We start from the raw sequence: 26,403 nt of genomic DNA, 5'->3' as shown, positions 1-26,403 counted from the left end.
GATTGTATCAATATTGTGTATAAATCAATAAAGTCAGATATCATACTGAATATTTCTGGAAAATATCTTTATTGCTATCATGTTTCACAATAAATATACAATTGTATCCAAAATATATCATATACAATATGCAATAGTATACATTTTTGCATTAAAATCATTTTGTTCCTCATTTTGTATCATGGATATTGTGAAAAACTTAACAATTAACTTATTTATTGAATGAAATGCATTAGAAATAGTAATGTAAATATGAGAACAGAATTTAAATTTTACTACAATTAACAAGTATAAAATGAACTGAAATAGATTAGATTATACAAGGAAATCGTTAGAAGAATCCAGTGCTATTTCGTTCAGTGCGTCATTAAAGTGGAGAGTGAATAAAGAGCCTGCAGAGATTGCTGCAACAATTTTATTATCGCCAGCAAATGAGATTGATGTATGTTGGCTATCTGGAACTTTCCATGTTGCAGTAGAGCGTTTTGTTTCATCATAATTATCTTCGATTGCAAAAACATGGAGAGTGTTCTTTGTAGATGTAGTAGCGATGATATTTGCTGTTTGGCAAAATGCAATGGATTGGATAGTAGCTGAAAAAGAGCCACGTCTGAATTCACAAATTTTATCTCCTGTTTTTGAATTGAAAACACGTATAATTGTACCTACTTCACTGGATGTTGCAATCATAGATCCATCAATGTTAAATTTGATGTGAGTCATTGCATGGTTGTGAGCAGGAATCGATTTATCTAATGAGCCGCTTGCTTCGACAGAAACAATACGAAGTGCACCTGTTTGACGGCCACACATTGCGATGACATAGCTGTTATCGATGATAACAAAGTCGCATGGGGCATTTTCGTTTGGAACACAACGTAATTGAGTATATAGACCAGCAGGTTCGAAATTGTAAACGCGAATTTCATTCTTTAAGGCAATTGCGAACATTTTAGGTAGCATATATAGACCTTTGATTGTTTCTGGACAGTCAATTTGCGTTAATGGTCTGTGAATTGAGCAATCAAAGACACAAACTGATTTATCACTAAAGGATCTCTGTCCTTCAACACCGGAGTAAACTACTTTGTTGATTCCTGTCATTGTAATTGCATGTGATATTTGTCTGTTTTCTATTTGCCTGAATTTCTCTTCAAATGGGAGAGTGTTGTATACTCCAAAGCCATTTGAGTAGCTAACGCACATTGTCTTACCATCATTAGTAAACGTAATGTGGTTAATCGTAGCCCCGCTCATTGATTTTAAGATTGAATACTATAAATACAACAACATATTTTTCTATTTTATATAATAATCATATTATTTTAACAAATCATCCACAAATTTCCGATTAAAAAAAGGTAACTAAACTCCTTTCGCCGATCCGATTTGCCCCATATTTAAAATATAGCTTGCATATGTAGAAGAAAAGCTAATTTTGAAGTACGCCCGAAATCCACCAACAGGATTTCGAGCTACTCAAAAGGTACTTTTAAATGTGATTTTTTTTATAAAAAATTAAATTTATTTTAAGATCAGACTAAAAACTAATTTTATGGAAAATCTATATCGACAAATTTATTACTTATTGGGTATATAGATTTTTTGATTATGGCGATTATGTCTGATATGCTTCCAATAAGCCAAAACACATTTCATACTGATTTCTATAAAAGGTATCTTTATTATAGAAGTGTAAGCTATATCTGTTTGTTTTTTTATTATAACAAATTCAAAATTCTCTTATAAGGACTAGATGAAATCTGTATTATTAAATCATTAGCTAAATGAAGGTTCAAATAGAAAGTAAATATCAATTTATATGATACTGAAACCAAATAGTTCTTTTAATAAAAGATAACACGCTGAAAATTATTGAGTATTTGCAAATCTCAAAAATCTATTGGTGAATTTGGCTCAACTTTTAAAATTATAACATCCATATCAAATCATAAAAGCAGACAAAAATTAAAGCCAAACCTATCGGCCAATTTTTTTTGATATTTTGATTTTTGAGGTATACTTTTAAAAGTGGATTTAAAGCACTGATGAAAAAACATTAACTTCTGTCGTTATGATTATTGATTTAGACAATAATGATTTTAATCTTTGATTATCAAAACACTAAAGTCATCTTTTTAACATTTGCTTGGTAGCATTAACTCAAGTCTAAAGTACTATTTTATGTGGCACTCTTAGAATTTTTGTATTCATTGTACACGCTGAAATAGTACCATTAAAGTTATGGCGGACTTTCAAAAAATAGTTTGGTCACCTTTGATTAAAATTTGATCATGGTTTTTCATTCTGAACTAATTTAGTATTGATACAAACTCATGGAAAATGATCATAATTTTAAGGAAACTTTCTTTAATAAAATCAAAATGAATTTTCTTGAAATTTATAGGTTTTGCTGACTTAATAGATAGTTTGTTTTGAAAAAAGAATCGAGATATTCAAATTTTTAATATAAAAAGACTAAAATAAAAGAAAGTATAAAATAAATTACTCCATGTTGTTGTACTTGGTCATAAGAGCATTAACCTTAACCTGTAATGTCTCAGCGTCATCGAAGTTCTCCTTTTCTACGGCTTCTTCGATCTTTGCGTTGAGTTCATCGATCATACTCTTTAATTCATCCTTGGAAAGCTCAACAGGCTTCTCAGTATTGTCCAAAAGGGACTGAAGCATTGACTGTAAACCTTTCAATAATTTTCCAGAAAATCTTGAAACTTCGAAGAGTTTTTCGAGAATTCCGACAGCTTCTTCGAAGAATTCGTAGTCGATCTTGCTAAGTCCGTCCTTTTCATCTACTAAAGCTGTTTCAAGAGTATGAATCTTATCTGTCAAATGAGCTGATTCTTCCTGGTTCTGGGCGATTTTTGCAGCTGATGTAGTGATTGTTGTCTCAGCGCGCTCTGTAACTTCCTTCAAATCCTTAAGTTGGTCATTGCACGTTTTAGCAGCCTTGAAGTTCTTTGAAGCAACAGCAGCCTTCTTCTGGGCCTCAAGCTGTTCCTCTTTGGCTTTAGCTCCTGCGACCAATTCCTCGGAAGTTTTGAGATCTGTGTTTAATTGTATCAATTGCTGGGACAAAAGTGATACTTTCTGGCGGGATTCGATGATCTCGTTTCTATCAGAGTTCATCTGTTCGAATCTGGAAGATCTTTCTTCATTATATTTTCCATATGATTGGATAAGTCCAGTAATTAACTCTGCTCCCTTCTCTGCTTCATCTGTATCACGCTGAGCGTTCTCAATTTGCTCTTTGAGTGTCTTAAGTTCGTCATTTAATGCGTTGATTTCCTTTTCACGCTTTGCAACGTCATCAAGAAAGCTCTGGAATGGAGCTTCGATCTTCTTGATTTCAGCATTCATCTTACGCTTCTCCGATTCAAGAGATTGCTTTTCTTGGTTGATCTTCTTCAAATCAGCGGAGAAACCATCGACAACCTGCTTTCTGCTACGAGTATGTTTGTTGATCTCGGCTTGAACGGACTTCTCGCGTGTTCTAAGAGCATCAATCTGCTTGAGTAAATCCGAAACTTGTGTAGATATGTCTCTTCTTTCGTTTTCGAGAGCTGTAATTTGTGTATCGAGTGATTCTGTGGCCTTAGAAACATCAGAATCGTACTTGGCTTGCATGTCATCGATAGCCTTTGCATGCATATTGATAGGAGTCTCAAGTTCCTGGATTTTAGAGGCATTCTTGCGACGCTCGATGTCAATTGTAGTATTATCTCTTGTCTGAAGCTCGTTCTTTTCTGATAATTCTGTTTCGACAGCGGAAGCTCTGGATGTTAATTCAGGAAGCTTCGAGGAAGCTGAAGTAGCATGCTCCATGAGATGATTTGGAGCCTCGGTAGTGAGATCGAGAGCTTCTTGGACGCACATAGCGAAATTATTCTCATTCTCGTGGATTTTCTCTTTGAGCTGAGAAATCTTGTTATCAAGTTGTTCAGCCTTATCATATTCTTCGTTCGAAAGGGCATCTGCTTGAGCCTTTTCTGAATTTGTAATTTCTTCTTTGCTTGAAGCCGTTTCTTTGATCATATCCTGAACGGCCAAAGCAATGTTGTTCAAGCTGAGTGCGAATCCGCCGTATGTTTCGCCAAGTTCCTGAATTTCTGGTGGAACATCGGCAGCTGGTTGAGATTGTTGAGCAACTGGCTCTGGTGTTGGAACAGATCTTGTCTGAACTGGTGGCTGAGCTGGAGCAGGAGCAGATCCTCCGAAATCAAATGAAGATGTTGCTTCTGCCTGGTTTTCTGTAGATGCAGCTCCGAAATCAAATGCTGATGTTTCATTTGATGCAGGGGTTGCTTCAGCCTGTCCGAAATCGAATGCAGAGACTTCATCATTTTGATTTGATGTCGGCTCAGCACTTCCAAAGTCGAAAGCTGATGTATCATCTTCTTTTGGTGGAGCTTGGATGATGGTTGGGTTTTTAATCTCGCCAAGTTCAGGAATCTGACCTGGGGTTAACTGTACTGAAATTTTTTGTTTTGTTTCTGATTTTTCTGTTCCTTTCTTCGCGAATTTGTTAGGTTTCTTAGTTTCGGTTGACTTTTTCTTGCCAATACCAATGACTCTCATGCCTTTCTTGCCTGGTGCGGCTTTCTTTGTTGGAGCGGCCTTTTGAGTTGGATGTTGCTCTTCTGGCTGTTCCTCGCCGAATGTGAATTCGGATGAGCCGTTATTATTGTTATCTGGCGTTTCGTTTGCGAAATCAAAAGCACTCATGTGTTTAGATGAATTACAATGTCACTTTTCCAGCACTTTTAAAAACGATGATTTGAATTTTGAACATCTCTATGTAAAGCGGTTCGCGATCTGAGCACACTAATTTTAGGTTACTGGGTAAAATCTGAATAATAACAATATGAAAGATGAGAATTTTGTCTTTTATTCGCAAATATTTTAGAAATTCGTTCGGTATTTATGATTCATAGCTCTAGATTATGAAATTGTAATCATAAATACAGCTATACTGTCAATTAGTTGGTATAAATCCTTCGAAAATAAATTGAAATATTTGATGATAAAAATTAGGATTAAGGAAATAGAGTGCATTAAAAAGTGATTAATGATGAGAAGAAAGAGCCAATTTATCTATGTTTTTCAACTAATATTCCAAAAAATAATTTTAAATAAGATATATAAAGAATAGTATGTATTTAATAATATACAAAATAAAGAATATATGCATATAAATGTAGTGAGTTTCTGAAACTAATGGAATAATGAAAAATATTTTGGTAATAAATGAACAAATCCGAACAAAAACGAAAATTTGGATAATACTAAGAATTTTTTCGATTAATGAATCAATTAGATTCAATTTTGAGAATGATGAAAATTATTTTCTTCTAATTTCAATGTATTTGTCTTATTTATTAATTTATTCTTGCTGCTGTGTATCTTGTTGTTGTTCATCTGTAATTTGCTCATTTTCTTCTTCATCCATATTTTCTCCTTGCCAATCAGGATGATCTCTTCTGTATTGATTGAGAACGATTCTTCTGTACTTGATCGTGATCATATTCATCGTCACATTCTTGACAATTGTTTCTTCTGAAATTGGCAAACCATTTGCTGGATGAATTGAGCCAACTTTCTGCCATTCATCGAGGCATTTCTTGCAGAAGAAGAATCCTTGGCATTCAACTGGATCATTCAAGAGATCGTGGCAAATCGTGCATTGCATTGGTTCTGGTACTTCTATGTCTGTAGGAAGATATTCGGCGTGGGAATTTTGTTCTTTGAAGATTAATGAAGCAATACTTTCAATAACAAATCTAATGGCGCTTTTCACACCAAATGTACAAACGCGGTGGAGAATTGGCGCTGATAAGAAAGAAACTGCAGTAAATATGACAAAATAAGGAATAATTGGGACTAATTTGTGGATAGATTCGATTATAAACGAGTTAAGATAAATAAGTCCGGCAGTTGATAGAGATGTTAAAGTAAAATCAACAAGATTGGTCTTAATATTCTGTGTAAGTTTGATTGATGCTGTTTCGAGAGCACCATATAGTAAAAACGTTGCTGGAGAAGTGTATTTTTCAGGAATACCAATTGACTGCAAAAATGTATCTGAAAAATGCTTAACTGGGAAAGTTCCGGCAATTAAAGCACAAAATGCTCGGGGCTTTGATGCATTTTCAAATTGATTAGAAATTAATGGAGTCAAAAAGTATGAAAACTCATTAAATCTCGAGAAATTGAATTTTCCAAGAGCTTGGACTGATAATATTCCTGTTATTGATTGTGTTATCAAAATATGATTACGACCAGTTTTAATATGACCAGCAGCACGCGTTGGTTTGGATGCCTTTGCTGTGGCATATACTTCTTCTGAAAGTTTTTGCAAACTTTCTAAATCTTTTGCTGAAATAGCTTTGAAAAATGTTTTTAACATTATGAAAAGTGACAGTAATTTTCCAGATTTCAAAACATATTCTGTAGTTTATTTTCAGAAAACGAGACAAACATTGGTTCTATTATTCATTTTGATAATCCACTTACCAAAAACGATTAAATTAATTTATATTTTGTTGAAATTATTTGAATTGCGTCTTAATATGTATCAACCTTAGCAATGACATTCCAGTGTATATCCATTTATCTAGCCAAATGAAATGTTTTTTAATTTTATATTTAGATATTTAAAAAAAAAACACCATAATATGCAGAACTATGAATATTACGAATATATGTTCACAAGTCTATGAGAATAACTACCAAAAATGATTCGAAAGAATTTAATAGAAATAAATTTCTTTTTAACTGTATAAATACTTTGAACTTACAAGGCGTCCAATCTTGAGCTTTTCAACAAATGATATATCCATTCCACGATGGAAATTGTGGAAAGGAACTGTAATATCTGGATTTTTACCAAGGAAGTGAGATGAACCTCCTGGATGATTGTAAACATATTGAGTCCAATTATAAACAATGCCATCGATAATGACCCAGCAATCTTTTGGTGTTCTATGCTTCATAACTTCCTCTATTGTAATATCGCCAATCCATTCGCACTGTTTAGCGTTTTCACGCCATTGCTTTTGCATCTCACGCCTGCGCTCATAAACATCCATTGTAAAAACTAATCCCCATACATTAAGGTTATTTTTATCAATGTTTTATCAGCTAGGATAATTAGCCAGATAAATAAATTTCATGTCTAACCATGCTCTTTTAATTACAACCAAAATAAGCTAATTTTCTTCAAAATTAAGAATTTTTATTTTTAATATTTGCGATTTATGAAGTGATCTTCAATGAACTTATCTTGTATCATTCATAACTATCATATGTGCTGTGCGATCGTTTCTATAATCATTAATTTAGAATCAATGTAATTTAATTAGTCCAGTAAATGATTTAGATATTCATTTCATAAAGGCATATGAAAATAAATTGGTAAAAGTGTAGTCCGATGTTTATTTTGGTAAAATTGATAAAAAAGAATAATTTTTAAACTAAAACCATTCTTGTTTCTCTTCTTTCTTCGACATGGCTGGCGACAACAACGCATTTGGCTTTTCTGAAGAGGAAAATAGCAATGACAATAACAGCAATAACAAAAACTCCAAGAACAATCCATGGAATGATCTTGGCTGCTTGGACTGAGCTGTTACTCTTACCACTAGAACTGCCTGACGAACCTGACGTTTCTGACGAACCAGAGCTTCCGCCGGAACCGTCATCACTGATTTTGCTACCATCACGGAGTTTTCCATCTGGTTTAACATAAGCACCACCATATTTCCGCATTCCATCAATTTGTGATTATCTTCTTTCTCATGGAGCTGATATCAATACAAAAGATGGAAATGGTGGAGTTGCACTTCACGTTGCTGCTGCAACTGATGTTAAAGAAATCGCAGAAATACTAATTTCTCATCATATAGATGTTAATGCAAGAGATCATATGAAAAGATCTCCTCTTCATGTTTCTGCAGCAATGAACGGAAAAGAAATAACAGAACTTCTTATTTCCAATGGAGCAGATTTAAATGCTAAAGACGAAAACGATAAAACTCCGCTTCATTATGCCGTAGAGATGAATTGCTTAGCAACAGCTGAAGTTCTTGTTTCGCGTGGCGCAGATATCAACGCTAAAGATATATTCGGAAAAACAGCTCTTCATGAGTCAGTTAATAGGAATTTCAAAGAAATAACAGAATTTCTTGTTACACATGGTGCAAATATCAATGAAAAGGATGGTAATGATCAAACAGCTCTTCACATAGCCGCATATGAAAATTGCTCAATATCAGCACAAATTCTTGTTATTAACGGCGCAGATATCAATGCAACGGACTCCGAAAATAAAACAGCTCTCCATCTTGCTGCAAGCAGAGATAGTAAAGAAATAGCAGAAATTCTGGTATCTCATGGAGCAGATATTAACAAAAAAGATAATAACGGCTGGACTGCACTTCATGAAGCTGCTTATTTCGGTAGTAGAGTAATAGTAATTTTTCTAATCTCTCATGGAGCTGATGTCAACGCAAAAGATAACAAAGAAAAAACGGCCATCATTTATGCCAAAGAAAATCATCATAACGAAATTGCAAAGATTCTTTGTGATTATGGAGCCGAACAGCTTAAATAAACAATTTTTCTATCATTAAATTCTGAATAAACTATTTAAAAAAAGTGCCTACTTCATCTTATTTATCAAGATCATAGTCCAACTCATAGAAAAAATGTAACGAGAAAAAAGTGTTTCGGGCGGGGCTCGAACCCGCGACCGTCTGCTTATAAGACAAAAGTGCTAACCGGCTGCACCACCGAAACCTTGGAATTAGTTACTTGTTTTGGCTTTTTGATCAATATCAAATACTTTTCATACAGTGTAGTCATAAAGCTTAGTACATTTGAAGCGCAATATGATGAAATTTCACTCGAAAGTAAATAATTTAAGTCGGGTCTTTTCTCGTCAAAAATAAAAATGAAAATAAGAAATTTTTATTGAGATAACCTTGATTTGGAATACTAATTCTTATATTTAGTTTTTCTCATATTGATTGTTACTTGGAGCTATATAGGCATATAGTCAAATTTTACTGGGGATACTTTAAATTGCCTCATTTGAAATAAGAAGTTCTGCCATTTCTTCACAATCAAGTTTTTTTGCATAATAAAGAGGGGTACATCCGTATTGATCTTTAGCATTAATATCGGCGCCATTAGAAATGAGGTGTTCTACTATTTCTTAGTTATTTCGTCTCGCTGCGTTATGAAGAGGTGTGAATCCATATAGATTTTTTGCGTTGACATCAGCATCATGTGAAATAAGTAGTTCTGCTGTTTCTTTGCAATTTCCAAAGGCTGCACGATGAAGTGCTGTGCTTCCAAATTTAGATTTATCTTTAGTATTGATATCAGCACCATGTAAAATAAGAATTTCTACAATTTCTTTGTTATTTCCTCTGGCTGCATGATGAAGAGGTGTGTATCCGTCTTTATTTATAGCATTGATATCGGCACCATTAGAAACAAGTAGTTCTGCTATTTCTTTGTTATTTTCTCTGGCTGCATAATGAAGAGGTGTGTATTCGTATAGATTTTTAGCGTTGACATCAGCACCATGTGAAATAAATAATTTAGCTATTTCTTTGTGATTTTTACTCGCTGCATAATGAAGAGGGATGTATCCGTGTTGATTTTTAGCATTGACATCAGCGCCGTGTGAAATAAGTAAATCTACCATTTCTAGGCAATTATAATTATATATGCCTGCATAATGATGAGGTGTGTTTCCATCTTCGTCTTTAGCGTTGACATCAGCACCATGTGAAATAAATAATTTAGCTATTTCTTTGTGATTTTTACTCGCTGCATAATGAAGAGGTGTGTATTCGTATATATATTTATCGTTGACATCAGCACCATGTGAAATAAGAATTTCGGCAACTTCAATGTAATTTTTTCTGATGGCATGATGAAGAAGTTTTGATGCTATTCTAATTATGTTGACATCAGCACCATGTGAAATAAGGAGTTCTACTAATTTTTTGTTATTATCTCTGGCTGCATAATGAAGAGGTGTGTATCCGTATTGATTTCTAGCATTGATAATTGCACCATTTAAAATAAAATATTCTAAGAGTGGTAAAAGACAGAAAATAGGAGAATAAGCAAAACATGTGTTGATATCATTTGTTTGCTCCAAATAAATTAAAAATGCTTGAATATTATTGTAAGAGCAGCAACAATCTAAATCAATTTTTAAGTTGTGTTCATTCATCAAATATGTAACAAAATCAATATTATGTGATTTAATCGCATTTCTCATGCATTTCTGATCTGGATCATACATTTTTAAGCACTCATTCATAATTTCTTGATTCCCGCTCAAAAATGAAAATCGAAGACATTGTCGGGTGATTTTTGATTGAAAATTTGTTCTTAAGAACTTAAAACAATCGTCAGATCCATGGTAGCAACATAATTCAAGTAACGATATCGAATTTTTTGGATATAATTCGCTTTTTACTCTTTGATTTTCATCAAACCCTTCTCTTTCTGTAAAAGCTATCAATGCTTTTTTATCATTGTCCATAATTGACTTGTGAATTGTATATTGGTCATGAATATTAGAAGAATAATGAGAATCTTCATATTTTTTAAAACATTTTTTCTTGTTTTCATTCAAAACGATACTGTATTCTTTATAGAAAAGGTAGTTAAAAACTTTGTTGATTTTATTGACCTGTTTTGGATGATATTCGTCTACAATTTGTTTGGTGATAGCTAAATATGACCTCATGTAAGAGTTGTTATATATCGAAAGATTGGAAATATCTTTTATAATTTTATCTTGTGAAAAATTGTAAGAACCAATCAGGTTTTGTTTAATTTTTTTGTAAATTGAGTTTAAAACTTCTTCATTTGTTGTTTTCAACCTGTATAATGCATTATATACATCGTTATATCCGGTAAAAATACTCATCAATTTTTCATAATGAGTTAGTTTGATCTCTTTCTCCGACATCAAAGTAAAAACTCCCTAAAGTTATAACTTTTGAAACAAGAAAAATATATTTTCAAATAAAATTAATAATGGGTGCGATGTTATAATACAATTCTTTCGAATGAGAAAAAAAAAATTAATTCCTGCATCAAATTCCAACAAGAATATGAGAATCGATTTTCAGGATTTGTGCAGATTTATTGAGGTGTTTAATTAATAATCTTCAACTCTGTGAATGAACCATGAAAATACCCTCAATTTTTGACTTTTGCAACTTTTTCATGACCCCCTACCCAGGTATCTAAAATACCATTTATCGCCTGAAAAGCACCCTTAATTTATGCCAATTGACAAAATAAAGATATGTTTAGAATGCTGATATGATGGAGAATCATGCTGCATCATTATTGGCCAGCAATATATAATATTTAAGAAATCTACGAGATTATCTGATTTCATGAAACTCAATGTATACTAAGTTTCAGACTTTGAAATTTTAACATGTTGATATGGGTACATAGGGTTTATGATTCCAGTCATTTATTTAAAAAATTACAAAAATGAATTAACATGATGTGAGTAACAATGGTAATAAACACTTAATTACTAATATATTATTTCCTGGTAGGAATGAAATGTTTTGGTGACATTTATAGAAGTTAAGCTGAGAATCAAAAATGCAAAAATTATTTTAAATATTACAAGCATTATTTGATGTCATTGAGTTTAGAGTCGTGTAGATATATGAGTACAATATGTTATTGATGTATATATGCAATAATTGTGAAAATGAAATGTGAATCTCAAGATGAGTTGCATGTTACTGCGCTATAATTTGAATTCAATACGTACATAACATTACTAAATGTATTTTAAGATAATACAAAAAATTAAGCTTGCAAAAAGATATCGAAATGTAATTTTCATTAGATTCAAAGTTCTGAATAGATTTTGATTTTAACTATTGATGAGTTTGTCAAACCTCTATAATAATAGAATGTAGAACTAATTAAATATAATTAATAAAAAAATACAAATTTAAGTGATATTATAAGAGATATATGTGATGTTACCAATATGATATGATATTGGAGAACTGATAGAATTGTGATGTGAGACTAAATATGATTTTATTATGAATAGGAGAATAATATTAGAAGAATTTCTTGAATTTAATGTATCTGAATATGTAATTGGGCATATATTCTATATATATATTGGTAGGTTAACTAGAAATAAGAAGATGAAAGATTGTTAATGAATAATATGAGATTAAGGGTGCACCCGTATGTACGTTTATTTGAGAGGAGGAGGATTACCCTCTCAATTTTGAGGGATTCGTTAGTTTATTTTCTCGATGAATATGCAATAAAATTTGATTTTTACCTTATCAATATACTTCATATAATATACACATGTTCATGTAAAAACTTTTTTCCAAAATCCTCAGGAATTAAGGGATTTTTGAATTTTAAGAATTTTTTTCGATTTTTTTCGAAAAAAAAATATTTTCAGAACAGCCTTAACGGCTAAGATTTAGGAACAATGTTAAGTATCAAAAAGAAAGAAGGTCTGATATAGACAACATATATCGTTGAAGGTTGAAAAAATCTCTAATATTTGAGCCCAAAATTTCAAATTTTAATTTTTGAAAAAAGAGGCCACCCGTATGTACGTTTATTTGAGAGGAGGAGGATTATATCTTTGAAAGGGTGAAACATTATGAATATGTTAATTATATAATAATATGTATTATTATAAAAAAGAAAAAATAAAGCACGTTAAAATTTTTCTTTCTTGATTTTTTACAAAATCTACTTAGAATTATGCAAAATATGACTAAATAATTATAAATTTCAAGTTAAATTTTAATTTTGATAAATAATTTAAATTTCAAAATATCAAGTTCAGTTCGACTATGTATGTAGTAATTCCTCAATAAAGTGCCAAAACCCTATTAAAATATATGAACATTTTCAACATTTTAATGTTTTTATTTAAAAATTTGTTGGAATATGAGCTTCAAACAATTATTATGTAAATAAAAATAATTAAATATATGTATTTATTCGTATTACAACCGTAGTAAGTCGATTCTTCCTTTCTTCTACTGAGGTTTGAATTTGATTTCGAATTGTAAAGAGATTCAAAGGGAAAATACTAGCGGATAAAAACTATCTCCATGAAAGGGTCATAATGGAGTCAAGTTGTATTTTTTGATATGTTTTGCTTTTCGAGCCTAAATAGGTAGCCAAGATAATGCCTAAAAATAAGGTTCTAAATTATGAAGTTTACATGATCCTCTCGTGTGCACCCTTAAGCGAAAATATATTGTTCTAATAGATGAGTGTTGAGATCCAATATATATGAAGAGGGATATGTGAGAGGAAATATGTATATTTAATAAAATAAGCGATGAGAGAAAAAATAACAAAGATTTATATGAAATTTTGAGTATTGAAAAAGCTCGATTAGTGATTTTATGTCTGTTAAAGGAATAGATATTCTAGGAGAAAGATAAATTGAATTAAAGAAGAATAAAAAAAGTTGATTAAGATTGATAAAAATATTGAATTGTATGACAATGGAAAGAAGGAATAAATTGGTGTTGGTATGACGATATCATTTCGGGAGACATTGCCTCTGCATGTCTCCCAGAATGAGACAATCTTCTGCAATCAGATGTGATTGCAAACTTTGACCGACAAGAGTGTATTGTGCACTCCTGTCGGTCGCAGTGTCTCATTCTGGGAGACATTGCCTCTGCATGTCTCCCAGAATGGAACAATGTTCCGCATTGATAACTTGAACGCGGAAGTTTGACCGACAAGAGTGTATTGTGCACTCCTGTCGGTCGCAGTGTCTCATTCTGGGAGACATTGCCTCTGCATGTCTCCCAGAATGGAACAATGTTCCGCATTGATAACTTGAACGCGGAAGTTTGACCGACAAGAGTGTATTGTGCACTCCTGTCGGTCGCAGTGTCTCATTCTGGGAGACATTGCCTCTGCATGTCTCCCAGAATGGAACAATGTTCCGCATTGATAACTTGAACGCGGAAGTTTGACCGACAAGAGTGTATTGTGCACTCTGTCGGTCGCAGTGTCTCATTCTGGGAGACATTGCCTCTGCATGTCTCCCAGAATGGAACAATGTTCCGCATTGATAACTTGAACGCGGAAGTTTGACCGACAAGAGTGTATTGTGCACTCCTGTCGGTCGCAGTGTCTCATTCTGGGAGACATTGCCTCTGCATGTCTCCCAGAATGGAACAATGTTCCGCATTGATAACTTGAACGCGGAAGTTTGACCGACAAGAGTGTATTGTGCACTCCTGTCGGTCGCAGTGTCTCATTCTGGGAGACATTGCCTCTGCATGTCTCCCAGAATGGAACAATGTTCCGCATTGATAACTTGAACGCGGAAGTTTGACCGACAAGAGTGTATTGTGCACTCCTGTCGGTCGCAGTGTCTCATTCTGGGAGACATTGCCTCTGCATGTCTCCCAGAATGGAACAATGTTCCGCATTGATAACTTGAACGCGGAAGTTTGACCGACAAGAGTGTATTGTGCACTTGTCGGTCGCAGTGTCTCATTCTGGGAGACATTGCCTCTGCATGTCTCCCAGAATGGAACAATGTTCCGCATTGATAACTTGAACGCGGAAGTTTGACCGACAAGAGTGTATTGTGCACTCCTGTCGGTCGCAGTGTCTCATTCTGGGAGACATTGCCTCTGCATGTCTCCCAGAATGGAACAATGTTCCGCATTGATAACTTGAACGCGGAAGTTTGACCGACAAGAGTGTATTGTGCACTCCTGTCGGTCGCAGTGTCTCATTCTGGGAGACATTGCCTCTGCATGTCTCCCAGAATGGAACAATGTTCCGCATTGATAACTTGAACGCGGAAGTTTGACCGACAAGAGTGTATTGTGCACTCCTGTCGGTCGCAGTGTCTCATTCTGGGAGACATTGCCTCTGCATGTCTCCCAGAATGGAACAATGTTCCGCATTGATAACTTGAACGCGGAAGTTTGACCGACAAGAGTGTATTGTGCACTCCTGTCGGTCGCAGTGTCTCATTCTGGGAGACATTGCCTCTGCATGTCTCCCAGAATGGAACAATGTTCCGCATTGATAACTTGAACGCGGAAGTTTGACCGACAAGAGTGTATTGTGCACTCCTGTCGGTCGCAGTGTCTCATTCTGGGAGACATTGCCTCTGCATGTCTCCCAGAATGGAACAATGTTCCGCATTGATAACTTGAACGCGGAAGTTTGACCGACAAGAGTGTATTGTGCACTCCTGTCGGTCGCAGTGTCTCATTCTGGGAGACATTGCCTCTGCATGTCTCCCAGAATGGAACAATGTTCCGCATTGATAACTTGAACGCGGAAGTTTGACCGACAAGAGTGTATTGTGCACTCCTGTCGGTCGCAGTGTCTCATTCTGGGAGACATTGCCTCTGCATGTCTCCCAGAATGGAACAATGTTCCGCATTGATAACTTGAACGCGGAAGTTTGACCGACAAGAGTGTATTGTGCACTCCTGTCGGTCGCAGTGTCTCATTCTGGGAGACATTGCCTCTGCATGTCTCCCAGAATGGAACAATGTTCCGCATTGATAACTTGAACGCGGAAGTTTGACCGACAAGAGTGTATTGTGCACTCCTGTCGGTCGCAGTGTCTCATTCTGGGAGACATTGCCTCTGCATGTCTCCCAGAATGGAACAATGTTCCGCATTGATAACTTGAACGCGGAAGTTTGACCGACAAGAGTGTATTGTGCACTCCTGTCGGTCGCAGTGTCTCATTCTGGGAGACATTGCCTCTGCATGTCTCCCAGAATGGAACAATGTTCCGCATTGATAACTTGAACGCGGAAGTTTGACCGACAAGAGTGTATTGTGCACTCCTGTCGGTCGCAGTGTCTCATTCTGGGAGACATTGCCTCTGCATGTCTCCCAGAATGGAACAATGTTCCGCATTGATAACTTGAACGCGGAAGTTTGACCGACAAGAGTGTATTGTGCACTCCTGTCGGTCGCAGTGTCTCATTCTGGGAGACATTGCCTCTGCATGTCTCCCAGAATGGAACAATGTTCCGCATTGATAACTTGAACGCGGAAGTTTGACCGACAAGAGTGTATTGTGCACTCCTGTCGGTCGCAGTGTCTCATTCTGGGAGACATTGCCTCTGCATGTCTCCCAGAATGGAACAATGTTCCGCATTGATAACTTGAACGCGGAAGTTTGACCGACAAGAGTGTATTGTGCACTCCTGTCGGTCGCAGTGTCTCATTCTGGGAGACATTGCCTCTGCATGTCTCCCAGAATGGAACAATGTTCCGCATTGATAACTTGAACGCGGAAGTTTGACCGACAAGAGTGTATTGTGCACTCCTGTCGGTCGCAGTGTCTCATTCTGGGAGACATTGAAAAAAAAAAAAAAAAAAAAAGTAGTGAGGCTTCCAGGCACTTCGTGCCTTCTAGCCTTGAAGTTGATGAGTATAATGAAGGTCTTATATATACGGGTCTTCCAGGAGCTTTTCACAAATTATATATGTTTTCATGTTTTGTCAAGACTTCTTCGTAAATGTTTTGTCAAGACTTCTTCGTAAATTTTGTCAAGACTTCTTCGTAAATGTTTTGTCAAGACTTCTTCGTAAATGTTTTGTCAAGACTTCTTCGTAAATGTTTTGTCAAGACTTCTTCGTAAATGTTTTGTCAAGACTTCTTCGTAAAATCAGACAAAAATAATGTTTAGGGTAGAAGGTTAGATAACCTCTTTTCTAACTCTTTTCTACCCTCTTGAATTTTATGATTTCTTCGTCATGGCACGGAGATAGGACGTTATTTTAAAAACTGACAACACTTTGACCGAGTAGTTTTTTGTGCTGAACAAGAAGTGTCATATAAACATCTGTCAAAAGCCGCTTTTTAACTTCACTTAAAATGCCACGTAAGCTACGTAAGAATATACGTAAGAGGAAGAGAGCATTGAAACATCCAATAGTAAGACTAACACCACAACAACAGTTGCAACAACAAATGCTGAATGACCCCACTATGTTGCAACAAATGTCAAGCAATCCTATGCTTTTAAACCGAGTTCTTGGTGCACAGAGTGGAGGTTTAAGAGCGGCACTTTTAGCGAAAATGGCAGGCTATGGTGGAGCTGCAGACGGAACAGCCTATAACCCTCAAAGTCAAATGAATTTGAGTTCACTCAAAAATCAAATAACAGATGTCAAAAAGTCAAACATAGACATACAGAAGCAAATAAGTGAAAACGAAAAGAAACTAGAATATGACAGACACACAAAGAAACTCAATGAGTTAAACGTAGAGAAAAAGAAGAAAGAAGAACAACTGAAAGAACTAAGTACAGAGGAATATGCGAAAAAAGTGTCAGAAAAAGCAGCAGAAGTAGCAAAAATGGAACAAGATGTCATAAATTTGAAAAACCATACTACTCAATATAAAATACTGAAAGATGAAGAGATAAAACAAAAAGCCCTGAAGACATATATGGATAGCGATGAGTATAAAAAAGAAGTTGAAGCAAATGTAAAGGCAGAAAAACTTTTACAGTTCAAAACCAAACCGTACAGTATGAAAACTTAGCACAAGAAAGTAAAAATAACGACGCGGCTATGCAAAAGGCAATGAAAAGCGCAGAATATATAAAAGCTAACAATGACTGGTTAGATGCCCAAGCCAACGCTAAAGCAGCCCAACTCATAGGGTCAATAAGGACAAAAATACAAGCGGATGAAGATAGTTCAAATGAAGCTTTAACAAATGCTGACTTTAAGAACGCTTTCGAAGCTCTTCATAGTAAGGTGAAACAAGTGAACGACTTCTCATCTGGAAAGAAACTGAAGTCTGAAGGTTTCGACAAAGAGTTAAAAGAAGTAGCACAAAATATGACGAAAATAACAGATGCAGCAACGAGACAGGCAGTTCAAAGTGCCTATGACGCCGTTAGAGCAACTGTTGTGAAAAGTCAAGAAAAAGAGTTACAACAGACCAAAACAGACCTAGTAAATGCTTTCTTAAAAACGAAAAGTCAGGTAGGACATTACGCTGCAGATGGAACATATGTGCCAGCTGGTGGAACTTATATACCACCAAACCCTCCAAGAGAAGCACCTGCACCAGGACTACCTAGAACATTTACATCGTCACATGGACACAGACACAGGCATGCACAACAACCAGCACAACAACCACCTCCACAACCAGCACAACAACCAGCACAGCAACCAACAGTTCAAAACCCTGCACAACAACAACCACAAACAGAGCAAGGACATAAAAGAAGTAGAGAACAAGGAAACCAAGAATTCTTAAAAATGCTTAAAGAAGAGTGTGGTTTCCCAGATAGTATTGACTTTAGTGACAGATATAAAGAAGCTATTGGAAAGTTCAAGGATGGAAATACTGACCGAACCTATTTAGCTTTATGGCTCAGCAACCAAAACGGATATAATCTCAAACCTGGAAAATACAAGCTCGCTAAGGGATATGATTTAATAGCATATCATCCAAATGACATGGATGAATTTACTCCGAGATATTTGATGTCAGAGCTAAATGACAATTCAACTTTCGTCATGAAACGCGTAAAAAATAGAGACGGAACGAAAGAACAAAAGCTTATGAATGCGGATGACGTAGATAGGGAAATTGTTGAAAACGGTCTCGGAATATATGAAATGCCAGCAGATGAGGTACAAGAAACTCCACAGGAAGAAGTTCAGATACAACCAGACATGGAAGAAATAGTTCAGCAACAACAGCTAGAAGAGCCTGAAGGAAACGAACAAGTCCTTCCTTTGGAAACTAACTTCACAGAACTAGATGAAGATTTGGAACAGCCGAAAAATCTTGACCCTCAACAAGAGTATGCGGAGAATATGGAATATTTCCAAGAGTCTAAAAAAAATTCGGCTGACATAGTAGAAGAATATCGAAAAATGTTTGCCGACATACAAAAGACTCCAACATCAGATGAAAATATCCAGCATAGAATGGAAGAACTGAAAAAAAATGTACACAAATACAACAACCCTTTTTACTTACGAGCATTTAACGTTCAATCTTCGGATGAACTCGGTGAAAATAAAAGGTTAAATTTCAAGAAAACATATAGAAATGAAACATTGTTTAAAGTTCATTCAGAACCTAACCAAGATGGAAACAACCTACTTTTGTTTCTGCAGACGATGGAACTACAATGAGATGGGGTCATAAAGCTAATCCGGATAGGTGGTTCATAAACTTACAACCACAATTCCAAGAAGTTGTAGACGCAATGGAAGTCAATGGTGAACGAGATATAGCTGGTATTTTAAGCGCGGCTTTAATGCCATTGAAAGATATGAAACATGCAGATATTTTGGACCAGTATGAAATGAACATGGCTGATGGAAATATAACACCTGACGTTCTAGAACATTTATCTCAAAGAACTACACAGAACCATAGAGATGGTATATTTGGTGAAGAGTTTAGAAAGAAAGTTAGGGAGAGCGAAGGAAGAGAACCTATTGTACATGACCTTGCAAATGAAAGTTTACAAAATGTCATAAAAACTTACTTTGCAGACAATGAACTGAGAAGGGATGAATATTTAAGAAAACTCAAATGGACAGTACCAAATGAAATGTTAGTATTGAAAAACATGTTCCTTGACAAAATAAAACCAACTACAGAAATAAACGACGCAAGACTGAAAGATTGGGTAAAAGCTTTCCCATTCACAAAAGATATAGTTGGTAACATGGAAAGAAAACCAGAATGGCTACAAAAACATATATTTGGAAACGAGCATATTCCATATGGACAGGCACTGTTTGAAGAGCTTGAACCGGAAACTCAGGACAGAGTCATGCAAACAATAAGCGACGACTCAAATACAGACTATGACAAACTCTTTCTAGGATATAGGTTACCTGAGATGGGCGACCAGAGCCAAAAGGCAAAAAGGACATGGGAAATTTGCAACATACTAGATGAACATAATGCAAAGATGCAACAACTTCAAGCAGAGGGCAATGAAGGAAAAAGAAGAGTTAAAAACTCAGTCAGGAAGAAAGTAAAGCTTGGTCCACGTGGGTTCTATTATGACATATAAATCCAACTATTCTATATTTTTACTCATATGAAATGTACGCCGCTCAGAATATAACGCCAACAGTTTTGGATGCTATGAATGGAAATGTTTCCGAATGGTATAACGAATGCGACAATGCCATTAGAAGGTCAGAAATAGTTCCTGGAACTTACGAATATACAACTGCTGTTTCTTATGGAAATGTAGGTGAGTTTGGAGAAGGTTCTTCAACAACAGTAGATATTGCTTGCGACAGGTTTCATATAATTTCTATTGACAACTCTTTCTTATACGTGGAACAAGACATTGAAATAAAACCTTCTGCCAAGTTGTCTGACAAGAAAGGTTGCAATGGAATTTTCTATGTCGGATACCAATATGCTCCAGAAGTTTTCATGGGATATAAGATATATTCTAACTCTGACTTAGTTCAAACAGTAACATGGGCAAACTATGAATGGTTCGCTTTAAGAAACTCAGTACAACCACTAGAGAACAAACAGACCAGTATGCAACTATTGAGAAAATAAGAAGACTTGACCCTAACGTTCCAGGAGTTTATGTTAACCTTTCTGGTTCAGATGGAAATGCTGTCACTAAAGTAAAACTGAAACTTAGAGTTCCTTTGTCATCTTTCCTCATCTTCAGGTTTTAAGATACTTGCCAAACTGGGCAGGAAAAATTTCTATTGAACTTACTCCAAGCAAAAATAACTTAGTCATTGCACCAACACAAGACCCATTCACTATTACAGAAGTAGTGGGAACAAATAAAATGTCATTCGCCGACTTTTGCAAAGACAAAGTTGACTTAGACTTTGGTTTCTCAAACCTCAACACTGAAGTAAACTATTATTTCAATGCTGCTGGAACTGCTTGGGACCCAGTTAAGTTCACATGCGAAAAATTTGAATGCAAGAGAATAGAAAGCAGACTTGCAGTCTATATGTTGGACCCAGATATTTCAAATGCTTTAGCTGCCAAATATATTGCAGTTCCACTTATGTTCCCTATACACCAAATATCTGTCAAAGACTTTGCAGGTGAAGTTGGAAACCAAAGTGCTGACCCAGGTGCAAGAACAGATATTGCTTTAACAACTGCAATGAAACATGCAGATACTATGTTTGTACTGTTCAGACGAACTATAAATGACTATTCTTGTTTCTACAACCCCGGTATTAAATATCATATAAACATAGATGGCAATATTATCCAAGAGAAAATATTACAGTTGAGGATATGAGGTCATACAACTTGACATTAGATGCTATGAACTTTAACAACAACTTCACAACAACATTACCACACCCTGAAATGCAAAGTTCTATTATGCCATATTGAAAGTATGGACTCATACAGGAGTCAAAAAACTCAATATACAAATGGACCGTTCAAACTTTGGCTTGGCATTCCATTTGCTGACTCAGAAGACTTTATGGGTGGTATTTCAACTGTTGGTACAGTTCAAATACAATATACTGGTGACAGAGACGGTCCAGATGAACTGAGAGCAAAGAAGTTTACAAAAACCAATAGCACTTTTCACAGAAGATGCTCTTTTGAAGATTCGTTCGATGAAACCTGCTGGGCTCCTCAGATTGGCATAACGACAGCTTCCATCGAGCAGATTTTGGCAGCAGGTCAGTAAGTTGTTCTGAACTGACTTCTCTCCGTCAAATATTGACAGTACGCGTTTTGATATAATATTGTATTATAAACTTTCCTTTAGAAATATCGGTAGTTTTGTTGTTATATTTTTGTCAACGTCAAGAACTTTCACCATTTAGTTATACCAACTTTCTTTGCTTTATGAAAATATTTTGGTTCAGCAAATATTGCTATCTATAACATTTTCCATTGTTTGTGTAAAGAACTATTCTGTCAATGAACTTGTACTGTTGTGTGTGTAAACTTTGTTTTGCTTCAATTCAAAGAGATACTCAATATACGTCCATCTTTTATTCTTAGTAAAATGTCATTTCCGAAAAATAGAAGCGTAAGTGTTTCAAAAGGTTTAATGGCGGTGGCAGATGTGAAGTTAAATTCACAACTCAAACAAACAGTCAAAGTGTTTGTTGTCAATGTCAAGAAAGAGATGTTGAAGTGGGGAACCATACGAAGACGAAGATGGTATAACAATAGTTCCTGTAAAAGAACAACCAACATACCCTGAAGTTAGCAGAGACTTAAGTTCTGTTGCAGATATTCGAAACGACTACCAACAACTTAAAGACAAACTTAAAACTCAGGAGAAGATTTGTCAGGCTTTGGGTATAATGTTAAACTTGGTTGAGCACAACCCTGTAAAAGTGAACTCATATGTCATCGCACTCATGAAATTTTGAAAGAACTATTGAAACTTTTGACAGAGGCAGACGATATAAACATCAAAGAAATAGAACCCGACATTGCTTGCTGTGGTGTTTCATAAATATGTCATTGACAAGATATACGTTATGAAAGGAGGTGAAACGTTGAACTTAAAATATAGTTTCCCAGACGTCATAAAAATATTTGACGACCACAACATTTCATTAAAATTGTTGCTAAGTAAAAATGTCAAAACTTCTTGAAAGATGTTTGAAGAAAAATAATATAGACTTTATTTCATGTAAAGGACTTTACACACTTTTGAACGATATGAAAGACCTGTTTTGTTTGTTCGTGTGTAGACAAAGGAAGTTTATGTCTTTACAAAATATTTGAACTTCTTAGACAGAGAACTTCAAGAAACGCCATGTGAAAGTTTAGATGAAGTTCTTCTCCACTTTCAGAAAACTTTTAAATATATGTAAATGGCAGAAGACATAGTGGTTTATACTATTACGACTAAAAACCTGAGTCATATAATTCTATAACACAAACTTACAAAGTCCTCAAGGACGATATTGTAAACTGACCTTAAACACGATGAACGACTAAAGCCTGTTTTTGCTCTTTTGACACCAAAAGAACTTTGTTGTTGTGAATGGTAAAAAATACTTCTTTGAAGATACTTACTCAGATATACACCAACAGGTTTTGTTGACTTTAATACTTGATAGGACGGATGTAACATTGGCTGCAACTAGAGCAGGTTTCATTATGTTTGGATGTCCGACTGAGTTTAGTAAATAACGATATAGCTATAATACAAAACTATATCTGGTTTTTACTACCAACAGTTTCCTATAAACAGGAAAAGGTGTCATACAAGGTTTGTCTGTTCCATTGACTTTAAGTACACTACTTTTTTATATTGTTTCAAACTTAGGTTCAAAGTGCTATTCGAATGTCGACAGAAACTTACTATAGACCAAAAGAAACTCATGCGTATAAACAACACTTTCTCTGCTGGTTTGCTATTGTTCATTCGAATGCAGAGTTTTCAGCTTTAGTAAACTCAAACACTTTAGCAAACATAAACTAACCTTAGTTGACGCAAACTTTGTTCTGTAAAACTTTTATGTCCTATGTATTTGTCAATGACGCAGAAGAGTTTCGAATTGGAAGATGCAACTGGTGAAGTATTGTACTACAAGAACAACTTCAACACAATAAGCTCAAGAACAACAAATGCAACAAATGAAACAAATGCAACAACAAAGTCAAGAATAAAAAAAATATTTTTTTTATTTTAATAAAAATATGTACAGAATAGACGTTTCAGATTTTTATGACTTCCAAGCGTTCAGAAATATGTGTCCATTTAGAGACTATAACAAAGCAGTCGAGAATTTGAAACGTTTAGTCATTTATGTCGACTCTGCCCCAGAATGTTATGTCATGAAAGAATGGATGTTGTCTTTAACAACCCAAGAGCAACCATAGTTTCAGAACAAGAATGTAGACAGAAACTTAAGAAATAAAAGTCGTACAAAGTTGGTATGAAGATGTTAGATGTGGGATATCTTATTGTCAAAGTTAGAAGATTTTTCAGTTCGTGGTATAGTTCTATACACCATCTCCAAACTTCTATTCTATCTTCACTGATATAAATACGAACAAGTAGAAATGGAAAGAAAATGTTTATAGAAGCTTGGTTAGACCATGTCAAAGAAATTATATGCAATGGAAACGAAAGAGTCTATGAGTATATCTTATGTTGGTTTGCAAACATCTTACAACATCCAGTGTCTAAAAATGAAACTGCTCTCATTATAATTGGAAAACAAGGAACTGGTAAGAACACTTTCTTTACAGATATCTTATGAACTGTTAGAGGGCTTATTCGAACCCAATATGACAAACTTAGAAAACATCTGCGGTAAATTTAACTCTTCAATAGAGAATATGAAACTTATAGTATGTAACAACTTCAAAGTTAGATACAAAGCAAAGGTTTTAAACTCAGATGCTTTGAAGAGTCTTATAACAGACAAGTTGGAGTTGTTGAAAGAAAATATAAAGACCAAAGAGTTTGTGAAATGTTGCAAATTTCATCATGGTTTCAAACAATGTTGTTCCGATGAAGTTAGAAAGTTCTGACAGAAGATATGTAGTTGTCAGAACGTCAGATTCTCATATGCAGATACAGAATATTTTGACGACTTAGCAGAAACTTTGACACCTAACTTTTACAACCACTTGTTCTCTATATTTCATGACATTAGATATTTCAAAGTTCAATCCAAGACAAATTCCACATACCGAAGAGAGACAAACATTGTTAGAAGCAAACAAGAGTGTATATGAACTTTCATAGATGAAACTGCCTTTGAGTGTTTAGATGAAAGGTCATTGTAACGATTCATTAAAACAATATTGTCAAGAGTATGGTTATATGGCAGCTTTAAACGTAACATTCTTTGGCAAATGTCAAAAGTCTTTTAGATGTTCAGAACGCGTATATACAAAGAAAAATTTTTCTGGTAAATTTTAAAAAAATATTTTTTTATCCGATAGAAAAGATGATTGAAATTCATCTCAGTCAACAGTACATGACAGAAGTCAAAGAAGAATACTAGACCCATTCGCTTATTGAATGTTTATTCTACATTTTGAAAAGTCTACATTTGACAAAGTTTGGAACTACGAACCAGTTAAGTTTGCTAATTGTGACTAAAAATGGTGCGAAATTTGAAGACTTAGACATAGAAGGTTTGTTAGCAGTCAAAGAAAATTTTGACAGAAGGTTTTCAAACCTTAAAGAAGGCAAAGCATACAAACTTGTTATAACCTTATGAACCAAAGAAAGCAGACGACTATGAATATTATGAGTCTAAGATAGTTGAAGTTCAAGGTAAATTGGGTAAAAAGATTTTAGAGTCTAAGCCAGTGTTTGCTCCTAAGAGGAAGAGAACATTGACATTGACCCAGAAATGTTCTAAAAATAAATTTTTTTTACATGTCAAATTTCTTTTTCTCTGGAACTGGTTCAGGTTTCTTTTTTCTCTTCTTCTACTTTCTTTTTCTTTCTTTCTCTCTCTTTCTTCTTTCTTCTTTGGTGAGTTATGTCAATTTGGCGCAACCATATTATGTAAAAGTTCTTTGTCCTTTAATAGCTCTTCTATTCTGTTTCCTATTTCATCTTCAAGAACAGCGCATGTGTCTTCTTTGCATTCTAAGAACTTTTGTTGGACTTCATCTTCCAATCGGCGTCATCTCTGTCAACAAGTTGTTCATTGACAAATTTAAAGACTGCTCTGCTTAAGGTTTTATGGTTCTTGTCATATTCCCAGAAACAGAACTTTAGAACAAATTCCCTCTTTTCTTGTTTAACTATGTAAGATTTTATGGTCGACAGATGTTTGCTGTCGAAAAGCTTGTTCGAATATAGATAGCGAAATCGCTAGACATTTTCTAAAAGATAAAATTTTTAATTTTTTCTAAAAATATGTTAGAAAAAAAGTTTGCTGACATTGACAAGAAATTAGAAATGTTTTAAACAAGACAAGAGGAAGTTAGAAAATGCTCAGATAAAACCATACATGACAAGTTTTATTTGCTCAGAATGGTATATACAGGTCTAATTGCACCGCCTGGGTCGGTAAGACTTTACTTATCTTAAAATGGCTGCACAACAACAAGAACTAGATGAGAAGAACCTTTTTTATGAGTTAGTTGTCATTTGTCAGTACTTCGGGTCAATTTGACCAACCGTCAATTTCGTTCAAAAGATATATAAAAAAGTCTAAGTTAGTATGTATAAAGACTCTGAGTTTGATTGGATTGATAAAGAAGTACCAAAGAAAAGTTTTGAAGTACAATGCTATAATGCAGTATGTCAATTCGAAGTTTAAAAGACCCAAATGAGGAAATGCAGAGAATATTAGAGAAAGAAACACTTCAGAAACAACAGAAAG

General features: G+C 34.8%; 9 protein-coding genes, 1 non-coding gene and 1 pseudogene across 11 annotated transcripts, besides 3 other annotated features; 4 read left to right on the top strand and 7 right to left on the bottom strand.

The window, feature by feature from the left end:
- Positions 1–315: 315 nt before the first annotated feature.
- Positions 316–1,257, bottom strand: TVAGG3_0049550 (phosphatidylinositol-3,5-bisphosphate binding; the record flags this gene model as incomplete). Its single annotated transcript, XM_001310857.1, has 1 exon — positions 316–1,257. The coding sequence occupies one exon, from the start codon at positions 1,255–1,257 to the stop codon at positions 316–318; it is 942 nt and encodes a 313-aa protein (XP_001310858.1).
- A 100-nt stretch (positions 1,258–1,357) lies between these two features.
- Positions 1,358–2,279: a mobile genetic element.
- A 152-nt stretch (positions 2,280–2,431) lies between these two features.
- On the bottom strand, positions 2,432–4,762 carry TVAGG3_0049530 (A-type inclusion protein-related family; the record flags this gene model as incomplete). The annotated part of the gene is made up of 1 exon (XM_001310856.1): positions 2,506–4,743. The coding sequence occupies one exon, from the start codon at positions 4,741–4,743 to the stop codon at positions 2,506–2,508; it is 2,238 nt and encodes a 745-aa protein (XP_001310857.1).
- A 397-nt stretch (positions 4,763–5,159) lies between these two features.
- TVAGG3_0049520 (RING/U-box family) lies at positions 5,160–6,424 on the bottom strand (the record flags this gene model as incomplete). Its single annotated transcript, XM_051220970.1, has 1 exon — positions 5,402–6,424. One exon carries the CDS (start codon positions 6,422–6,424, stop codon positions 5,402–5,404), a length of 1,023 nt encoding a protein of 340 aa, XP_051105956.1.
- Positions 6,425–6,788: 364 nt separating this feature from the next.
- On the bottom strand, positions 6,789–7,114 carry TVAGG3_0049510 (cytochrome B5 family; the record flags this gene model as incomplete). The annotated part of the gene is made up of 1 exon (XM_051220969.1): positions 6,789–7,106. The coding sequence occupies one exon, from the start codon at positions 7,104–7,106 to the stop codon at positions 6,789–6,791; it is 318 nt and encodes a 105-aa protein (XP_051105955.1).
- A 371-nt stretch (positions 7,115–7,485) lies between these two features.
- Positions 7,486–7,785, bottom strand: TVAGG3_0049500 (uncharacterized protein; the record flags this gene model as incomplete). Its single annotated transcript, XM_001310853.1, has 1 exon — positions 7,486–7,785. The coding sequence occupies one exon, from the start codon at positions 7,783–7,785 to the stop codon at positions 7,486–7,488; it is 300 nt and encodes a 99-aa protein (XP_001310854.1).
- Positions 7,786–7,942: 157 nt separating this feature from the next.
- On the top strand, positions 7,943–8,629 carry TVAGG3_0049490 (cyclin-dependent kinase inhibitor 2C-related family; the record flags this gene model as incomplete). The annotated part of the gene is made up of 1 exon (XM_001310852.1): positions 7,943–8,629. The coding sequence occupies one exon, from the start codon at positions 7,943–7,945 to the stop codon at positions 8,627–8,629; it is 687 nt and encodes a 228-aa protein (XP_001310853.1).
- A 111-nt stretch (positions 8,630–8,740) lies between these two features.
- Positions 8,741–8,814, bottom strand: TVAGG3_0049480. The gene has a single exon. It is a non-coding gene; the product is annotated as a tRNA-Ile (tRNA).
- A 158-nt stretch (positions 8,815–8,972) lies between these two features.
- On the bottom strand, positions 8,973–11,034 carry TVAGG3_0049470 (spectrin binding; the record flags this gene model as incomplete). Its single annotated transcript, XM_001310851.2, has 1 exon — positions 9,233–11,014. The coding sequence occupies one exon, from the start codon at positions 11,012–11,014 to the stop codon at positions 9,233–9,235; it is 1,782 nt and encodes a 593-aa protein (XP_001310852.2).
- Positions 11,035–12,269: 1,235 nt separating this feature from the next.
- Positions 12,270–13,309: a mobile genetic element.
- Positions 13,310–16,951: 3,642 nt separating this feature from the next.
- On the top strand, positions 16,952–17,589 carry TVAGG3_0049450 (protein of unknown function, DUF4106 family; the record flags this gene model as incomplete). Its single annotated transcript, XM_051220968.1, has 1 exon — positions 16,952–17,589. A coding segment is annotated over one exon (638 nt), but the record flags the coding sequence as incomplete, so codon positions are not given.
- A 211-nt stretch (positions 17,590–17,800) lies between these two features.
- On the top strand, positions 17,801–18,732 carry TVAGG3_0049440 (annotated as a pseudogene). The gene has a single exon. A coding segment is annotated over exon 1 (932 nt).
- A 584-nt stretch (positions 18,733–19,316) lies between these two features.
- Positions 19,317–20,138, top strand: TVAGG3_0049430 (protein of unknown function, DUF4106 family; the record flags this gene model as incomplete). Its single annotated transcript, XM_051220967.1, has 1 exon — positions 19,317–20,138. The coding sequence occupies one exon, from the start codon at positions 19,317–19,319 to the stop codon at positions 20,136–20,138; it is 822 nt and encodes a 273-aa protein (XP_051105953.1).
- Positions 20,139–20,224: 86 nt separating this feature from the next.
- Positions 20,225–26,403: part of a mobile genetic element that runs on past the window's edge.

Source organism: Trichomonas vaginalis, chromosome IV (genome assembly GCF_026262505.1).
Source record: "Trichomonas vaginalis G3 chromosome IV, whole genome shotgun sequence".
NCBI lineage: Eukaryota > Parabasalia > Trichomonadida > Trichomonadidae > Trichomonas > Trichomonas vaginalis.
This window is presented reverse-complemented; position numbering and strand designations above follow the sequence as displayed.